Genomic DNA, 8789 nt, shown 5'->3' with positions numbered 1-8789 from the left:
CGCTGCTTGGAGGATTTCGCGAGCTCTTGCCCACACGGGTGCTGCACTCGGCTGATCGTTTTCGAGCGGCCGCTGCATCACACGTTGTGGTCCAAATTTTTGTTTCCGATTGTGAATGGTGGGAGTCAGAGACACTCTCTGTCAATATCTGTTTGCGTGTTCACACACTGGACACCAAACAACCCTGAACTATCCGCTGCTTGGAGGAATTTCGCGAGCTCTTGCCCACACGGGTGCTGCACTAGGCTGATCGTTTTCGAGCGGCCGCTGCATCACACGTTGTGGTCCAAATTTTTGTTTCCGATTGTGAATGGTGGGAGTCAGAGACACTCTCTGTCAATATCTGTTTGCGTGTTCACACACTGGACACCAAACAACCCTGAACTATCCGCTGCTTGGAGGATTTTCGCGAGCTCTTGCCCACACGGGTGCTGCACTCGGCTGATCGTTTTCGAGCGGCCGCTGCATCACACGTTGTGGTCCAAATTTTTGTTTCCAATTATGAATGGTGGGAGTCAGAGGCACTCTCTGTCAATATCTGTTTGCGTGTTCATACACTGGACACCAAACAACCCTGAACTATCCGCTGCTTGGAGGAATTTCGCGAGCTCTTGCCCACACGGGTGCTGCACTAGGCTGATCGTTTTCGAGCGGCTGCTGCATCACACGTTGTGGTCCAAATTTTTGTTTCCAATTATGAATGGTGGGAGTCAGAGACACTCTCTGTCAATATCTGTTTGCGTGTTCACACACTGGACACCAAACAACCCTGAACTATCCGCTGCTTGGAGGAATTTCGCGAGCTCTTCCCCACACGGGTGCTGCACTCGGCTGATCGTTTTCGAGCGGCTGCTGCATCACACGTTGTGGTCCAAATTTTTGTTTCCGATTGTGAATGGTGGGAGTCAGAGGCACTCTCTGTCAATATCTGTTTGCGTGTTCACACACTGGACACCAAACAACCCTGAACTATCCGCTGCTTGGAGGAATTTCGCGAGCTCTTGCCCACACGGGTGCTGCACTCGGCTGATCGTTTTCGAGCGGCCGCTGCATCACACGTTGTGGTCCAAGTTTTTGTTTCCGATTATGAATGGTGGGAGTCAGAGACACTCTCTGTCAATATCTGTTTGCGTGTTCACACACTGGACACCAAACAACCCTGAACTATCCGCTGCTTGGAGGATTTTCGCGAGCTCTTGCCCACACGGGTGCTGCACTCGGCTGATCGTTTTCGAGCGGCTGCTGCATCAAACTTTGTGGAATAGCATGGCCTAAGAATGGGACGGACGATTATTTTTATTTTTTATTCTCCCCGAAAGCTTTTCTTTTTTTTTTTTTTTTTTGGGGGGGGGGGGGGGCGGGGGGATTTTGTTTTATTTTCTCCAGGGTTGAAACGTTGGATATCATGTTTTTGTTTTTGTTGGGTGGTTTATTAGGAGCTTGTGAAGGGAGCGATCGCGGGAGAGCCGGCATTCTTTATCAACGTTTTTCCTCGTGAAGGGGTGCGTTTCTTTAGGACGTCTTTCTGTCTTATGATTTTTTGGAAAAAAACGACTTTAAAAGTTGGGGGAGCGATGGCGGCCATGTCATGTTTCATTTTTTAATTTTTAATTTGCAGGCGCGGTGGGGTTGGTTTAAGGAAATGGCGTTGGTTCCTCACACCGCCTCCGAGCGGAACGATGTTGATCCCTATGTTTTCGTCATGGCGCGCCAACATGGCGCTTTCCAGGCGCAACTCACCTTTATTGATGAAAGCGGGCCGTCGGACGCGACGGAAACGGCGCCCACCTCCAAGACAGGCTTACGTTCGGTTTTGGGAAGCGTCTCCGAGCATTGGGAGGATTCGAGCCTTGAAGGGCATCCGGCAAGCCCCAGCGCCTCAAGTACCGAATTTTGAAACCGAAGCGCTTCTGACCATTGTGTGGGTGCGGCCCGGGGGGCGCGTGGCAAGGACTCATCATCGCTGAAAGGGAGCGGCCGAGCACGAAATACGCCCACGCCGCCGTGGACGTGCAGGATCGAAGCGCTCAGCTTAATTCGCAGGTGGAAGAGGCGCATAACAACCTATCGGTGCGCGAATCTGACATTGCGGTCTCCGGCGGCCTTCTTGCAGAAAGAGAATGCGCGCTCGCTGGACGCGAACAGCAGTTGGAGGCGACCCGCGCCCAACCACAGGAGCGAGAGGCACGCATTAGTGCTAAAGAGGCGCAGCGAGCCGCGTGGGAGGCGGAGACGGCGAGCCGTGAAGAAGCCCCCGCCACTCGGAGAGGTCCTACAGATGGACCTGTCGCGCGTCAAAATATGGCCGAAGATGGTGATATTAAACAACTACTTCGAAAGCATCGCTTGATGGCTGTGGGCGCGTCGTCACGCACGGCCCAACGAACTCCGGCGCGAGAGAGACGGCAGGTTATTCCCCAGACGTCTCAGGGCAATTTTGGGTGACCACATTTCTATCCCTTGACGCCTTTGCCTTCCCGCACTTCTCTTTGGACGATCGTTCCGCTACGGAAAAGAGGGACGAAATTTTCGCGTATTCGGCGTCACCACTTGGGCCCCGCGTATATGGGATGAGGGCGTTTCCGGAGTCTTTGTCGACTTCGGGGGCGCGCAATTATTGGAAACGGGCGGACGACCAGGCTCAACTTTTATTTGACAGTTTGGTTGCGTGGATCGGTGCGCTGGAAGCGGAGCGGGATCCCACCGATCGCTTCATGAATTTTGGAAGGATCTTACTGCAGGCATTCCGGATGCAGCTCATGATGGCATCCGACCCCGGCTTCCCGCTCTTCAACATTCTCGTCCGTCTTTACACCGCTGTTCACCAGACGGACACCTTTGCGAGGGCAACCCAGATTTCGTTGGAACGACGAGGGACGCAAATATCGTTGCGATGTCAGTTACGTCGTGTTTATGGACACGTAACATCTAAAAGCAACGTCCGAAACGCAACCGGAGGAAGTTACTCGCAGCGCGGACGGCCGTCAAGAAACAGCGAGGGACTGCTTGCTGCTTCTTATGAAAGCGGACGACGGCGGCTTCATTCATTCCACCACCTCCCACCATTACGCACAGAAGTCGCACCGCACCGCCGATGCTCCATCCGATATTTCAGATGGCTCAACGCAATCGACGAGAAGGGCAATGGAGCTTATCCGCCAACGACGCTCGACTGTGGTACGGCGAATCACCGACATCTCCGTTTTGGGCCGGCCATATGAGGAGAGCGAACGAGGTCGCTCGAGAGATGTGGGCGCCGCCAACGTGGGTGCAGAGAATGTCCCTAGCGGGGCAATTCACAACCTTTTGCCGCACGCACGAACGCACGATCAACGAGGAGAGCTGTGCGGCCTTTTTTCTGGCGATATGAGATGTGGCGCCGTCGACCCGACTGCAGTACGCCAGGATGCTGGTGGTCCATGTTGCAAATGGATCGAACCCCGTTGGACATGATGTTTTCGGGGTTACAAAAATTGCGGCGCGATGGGAGACGTAGCAGGCGCGCCCCGTAACGAAGGAAGAGATGAATCAGGTTATCCGCAGCCGGACCGATTGAAGGGAACGTGTTGTTTTTCGACTTGCGTGGATAACGGCGAGTCGTTTGTTTGAGATTGCATCCTTGACACCCAACAACCTTACGATGGAACCGGACAGGACCATAATTTTGGATTGGTCCGTGGCGCCAAAGACGGCGAGGGCGGATCCCCACTGCGCCTCGCGGTTCTTGAGGATACGAGGGCAGGACGCCTTCGACATTATAAAGCTATTCAGGACACTTCAAGAAAGCGAAAAGCTCACGAACCTTGCGACCGCCAAAGTCGAGCGAGCTCTGGCTCCTTGGGGTGCCACGGCGCATTTCATAAAACGCGGTGCGTTGAGGCACGCTGCTCCAATCGTGGAGACATACAATTTGGACCCACATGTGATCTCGCAGTTGGCGAAGCACGTCGATCCGTTCGACCTTCCCCAGAATACTGTTCGATATGTGGAAGTACACCACAATGCTGATCCAGGTGTCGTCGCTGGTCGCATTGATGTGAAGGGAGACACTGCGGAAGGGCAGGAACCCTGGTTGAGAGCAGAGGAGCGTTTTTTTCATGATTTTTAATCATCATGCTGCTACAATAACGACAAGGACGCGTCTGGCCACTCCACAAGATGAACACGCTACCCCGTTACAGCGAGTCAACGTGACCGTATTGAATACCAAAGTGGATCATGAGTCGGTTGAACCCGACTACCTTGGAGAGTCTCATGCAAGTTTGGGGACTCGTCGGGCGTTCCCCTTTCCCTCCGTCTTCCTCCGGTAAGGCGCGCGAAGGCTCACGGAGGATTCCAACCGCTGACGCGCGTTTGTTACGAAAGGCGGGAATAATCGAGGACGCTTCGTCCACAATAACGGGCGGATGGATAATACCTTTTTCGGTTGTGGAGGAGAAAACCGCCGGTTTACGACGACGATGGATCGCGTGGCCACGCGACAAGAACGGAGACGACCCTTATGAGGCGAATGTTCCTCCTTTGCACATTTCCCATTATTTGCCGCCTGTGATGGCTGAGGCCGCTTCCTGCCTGGATGTAAAGGCATCCTTTTTTCAAGTCTCTTTACCGCGGGAGACTCGGCATCTCTTTCGATGCCGCGTGGAGGACGGCACGCTGGTGGAGCTCACACGGCTCCCAATGGGATAAAAGGCCAGCCCAGAAATCCTCCAGGTTATTATTGCTTCGACAATTGCGGGGGTGACGACGGTGGTTCGCCGCCTCTGGGCCGCACCTCCATTGGTGCGTATCGACGTTTGGATCGGTAATATACGCATTGCAGGGTCGAAAAGCGACGCGACATTGTGGGAAGCCCAAGTGCTTCGTAATGCGGACAGTTGTCACGCCACGATGGGGGAGGACCGCGAATCGGGCGCCACGCAGTACACCTTTCTGGGGATGCAGTTTGGTCATGCTCACCAGGCGGTATCACTGAGTGAGAAGTTTTTCCGGTCTGTACGCGCCATGCCGGCACTCAATTCTTTAACCATCGCGGAAATGGAGGTTATGGCGTCACGCTTTTTATATGCGGCGGCCATTTTGGGCAGGCGCCTGTGTGCCTACTACTTTCTCATCAAGGCAGTGCGACGGCGATGATTGGCACTTAACCAAGGGATTGTGCTGGAGACATCCCCGGCGAACCTTCCGCCGTCAGCGGTTGGTTTGGATGAGAGACTACGACACATCATCGAGAACAATCGTAAGCGAATCATCAAGCCCACGGAAAAGGCATCGGCCGCCATCATCGCGGATGCATCGCTCCAGGGATGGAGAGCCGTTTTTATTCCAGACTCCGGCGACGTTAAAATTGCCGGAGGAAAAGTGGAAGAGGAGGCCTTTTCTTATCATGCAGGCCGAGGTGCGCGCGGTACGCTTGGCCTTATCGGCCTTTTCCGCCATCTTGCCATCCACCATGGACGTTTGGGTGGACAGTACTTCGCTGCAAGGAGCGGCGAATAAAGGCAGCTCAAAATCGCACGCCATGACGTGGGAGCTGCGACGGATACATGGGTTTTTGGACTCTCGCGGAATAAAGGCATCCTTTGTCTACGGACGTTCTGCGGAAAACCCCGCAGACGGCATATCACGCGGTCGTGTGTTTACACTTCAGGACTTGGCGAAGGGGTGGAACTTGCGAAGGGGAGCGGCGGGGTCTTGTGGCTGGAGGACCTCAAAGTCTGCCAGCTAGTAAGTAATAATATTCGGATCCTAACCGAGGACAAAGCACCATGCTAGTGGTCCACAGAATTCTGTATATATTGAATGAAAAGAAAACATTGAAGCAATTAACTAACGAACCTTTTTTCCTAACTTGTTTGGTTTCCATAGATTATTTCAGGATCCGGCCAGCTGCCCAGAAGATTATTCCCTGTTAAATTTCACGACAAACGCAATACGATAATTTCCCCAATTATTTTCTCAACTTTCTGCCCTATCCCTTTTCTACAAGATTATTGTATTCTCATTTCTCGGATTTTACTTCAAAAATCAGTTGTCAACACAAATTGGTATTGGTGTACCTTTCCTTCCCAGAACGCCACAATTATTTTTTTCCGCGTCGGTTTTATTATTAGAATCGACGTAAAGGCATTTCTGCCGTTTTTTCATCGGCTTGCTGGCTGCGTGTTGTATATAAATCATATCCCACGACATGTCTCGGGAGAATTCGTCCCAATCATCAAAATATGCCGCCAGGCACTCAGTGAACTGCTTCACAGTGCTGGCGGTAGTGTGATGCGCACTCGCCGTCGTCATCTGCAGCCCAACCAACGTCTTTCGCGGCGAATCAACAAAGAAAAAGCCGTCCACCAGCGGAAAGGTTGGGAACGTCGGTATGTACAGCACCCGATACTTTAATTCTTGCGGGCGTTTAATAAACTTCAGTTCAGTTATTGCAGCTGCCTCGGTGGGGTAACCATGAGGGTTTAACGTTAGCACCGAGGACCGTGGTTCGGAAGGTGATGGTGGCGGCAGCTCCTTGAGATCCTTCACTATGGAAGTGACAAACTTCACACTCAAGAATACGTTCAAAGCATACTTTTTCAAAGCTGCAGGTTGAATAACATTCTTCATCCCCAATACGAGGAAAAGAATATCATTCGGACTCAGCGCCTTTGCCAAACGAGATAATGTTAAAACCCCAAGATAATCACATATAGGTGCATTACTGAAGTCCTCAAATGCGCTTTTTCCTCTCACTCGAACAATCTTCACAAGTTTGTAAGACAGATCCTCGGAATACCATTGCTCTCCTCCCTTTGTAAAGTAGTTTCTTTGCTCCCCAATATTGATCCATCTCAAGGCACTCGTAGCATCCCACGTGCGTTTTCCATATTCATCCTCATCGAAGATGTGGCGTGGAATCGGCCCCACTTTTTCCATGTGTTTTTCAACCATCTTCCAGTATCCCGCTTGCTTATATGGATCCAGACCTCGCTTCATCCACGCACACATCGCCTTCACATCCATCTCGTCGGGACAATTCATGATGATTCGCCTGGCTTTTACTTGCGTTGCCCATCCATCATAGTTGCGCACGTTTGGCGATGACACCACAATCATGCTCCATCCGGTAGTGGGTGCAAAATTTGTGTCGGGCGGTGTTCCTTGCCTTGCCACATCGTAAATAATATACCCTTTCATCCCACGCTGCCACAAACCACCCAAAACGATCTTCGATTCTGTATTACCCATGTATATTGTCACGGTTTTGGTGATCTTGTCAAACACGTACGCCATTTCTCCAAAACAGTGGACTACCACTTGGAGTTTCTCCACATCGTAGTGCAGCAGCTGGTAGAGGAGGTACGAGCCGGCAGCCACCGATTTCCCAATCCCAGGCGTCCCAATCAACACACGTCGCTTGGGCGTAAAGTAGGTCCCACCGTGAGGGCTGAACCACGCGGTTAGATCGCCCTTGACGATCTGCCACACTCGATCCACCTCACAGTTTACAAAAACGTCCTTAGGAAGATCCTGCATCGTATTCCACGAATACGGCTATGCCTTCTCCGAGGCGAGAACCATCAACACGGGAGGCGCTGCACTGAATTGCTGCTCAGCGTCATTCTTTTCGATAGCGTCGTCAACTTTCTTGTACGACCATGACTGTTCTGGATTCCCCTCATGCACCCCCATTCCCGTCCCCGTTTTCTTTCGCTCCACGCCGTCCGGAGGTTCCACCGCATGGCTCCACCTCGCATTGTGCACAGACTCGTACAATCCCTCCAGTTTCTCCGGTGCGCTCGTCGTCGTTGGTTTCCTCGCCTCCTCGGCAGCTGCATCCAAGAAATGTTTAGTGGAGTTATGAACAGTTGCTTTTACCTCCGCAGCAGCTAATGACCGCCCCGGTGGATTGCTGACACCCTTATCGCAAAGCTTGCGTATATCCTCGTCGAAGATCGCTTCACCCTTTACAGCTCGCTTCATACTCAAATAATGACCTGATGCCTGTATTTTTTTTTTTTTTTTTTTTTTTTTTTTTTTTTTTTTTCTACTCTTACCAGCGCGTCTAGCTATACATTGCCATCTGAGTGCCGAAGAGGTGGTCGAGCAGTGACAAAAGTTTCCTGCTATGAAGCAACTGCCATTGAGAGAACTTTTCGGTGCGGAGGTCCTGTTCAATGCCCAGCCGTTGGCGCACAGCCAAGGTGCCTGGACATTCTAGAAGCAGATGGTGCAAGGTTTCCTGCGGGCCAATTGGCGTGCTTGTGGAAGCTGGCTGATCCTGCGGTAGCAGAGATCGCCTCCTGGCACTGCTGTTTAGATGCCGTGTGGCGTCTGGGTTGTGTGCGCAGCGATTTCTGTGCTGTGCGGTGCTTCTCCGTGTGGGGAAAACCATGTCGCAGAAATCGCATTTGAGCTCGGGAAGCGGTGGAGGATGTTCCGGATGAAATGACCGACAGTGACTGACGAGATTCGAGAATCCCGTCAATGTAGAATCACAGTACGGACATTTCTCCTTCCGACGACGTGTGATGGTCCGTCTCCTTACTGGAGAGACGTCTTCCTCCCTTGCCGACGGGGGAACAGTGTCCGTCCCCGGTGCAGTTGGATCGTTGTTGGAGCGCATATATGCAGACTGTTCTGGTGAGATGTTGCAGAAACGGCATTGGTTCGTGCAATCTCTCACAGCCCAGTATAGTCGGCCCCAGAGCTCAGATTCGCCGCACCTTGCCCTTGCGAGGTGAACCAGTTCTTGACGGTGAAGAACTTCCTGAGTGATCAGGTCCTTGCCGCTGAGATCTGAT

General features: G+C 52.3%; 1 protein-coding gene and 1 pseudogene across 1 annotated transcript, besides 13 other annotated features; one reads left to right on the top strand and one right to left on the bottom strand.

Moving 5' to 3' along the window:
* Positions 1-797: a sequence feature (heterozygous, non-Esmeraldo-like haplotype).
* Positions 13-1275, top strand: Tc00.1047053507545.41 (uncharacterized protein; the record flags this gene model as incomplete). The annotated part of the gene is made up of 1 exon (XM_800623.1): positions 13-1275. A coding segment is annotated over one exon (1263 nt), but the record flags the coding sequence as incomplete, so codon positions are not given.
* Positions 798-1931: a sequence feature (areas merged during assembly that could not be assigned to a particular haplotype. This can correspond to areas where the two haplotypes were merged or to regions with more than two copies in the genome that were merged during assembly.).
* Positions 1321-1343: a microsatellite.
* Positions 1344-1365: a sequence feature (GC_rich).
* Positions 1435-1608: a mobile genetic element.
* Positions 1435-5935: a mobile genetic element.
* Positions 1932-1977: a sequence feature (heterozygous, Esmeraldo-like haplotype).
* Positions 1978-5662: a sequence feature (areas not merged during assembly with more than two copies in the genome that could not be assigned to a particular haplotype).
* Positions 5663-5847: a sequence feature (heterozygous, non-Esmeraldo-like haplotype).
* Positions 5684-5906: a mobile genetic element.
* Positions 5848-6593: a sequence feature (areas merged during assembly that could not be assigned to a particular haplotype. This can correspond to areas where the two haplotypes were merged or to regions with more than two copies in the genome that were merged during assembly.).
* Positions 6028-7968, bottom strand: Tc00.1047053507545.30 (annotated as a pseudogene).
* Positions 6594-8789: a sequence feature (heterozygous, Esmeraldo-like haplotype).
* Positions 7995-8032: a microsatellite.

Source organism: Trypanosoma cruzi, genomic scaffold, assembly GCF_000209065.1.
Source record: "Trypanosoma cruzi strain CL Brener 1047053516085 genomic scaffold, whole genome shotgun sequence".
NCBI lineage: Eukaryota > Euglenozoa > Kinetoplastea > Trypanosomatida > Trypanosomatidae > Trypanosoma > Trypanosoma cruzi.
Note: the sequence above shows the minus strand (reverse complement) of the source record. Positions and strands in the feature narration are given on the sequence as shown.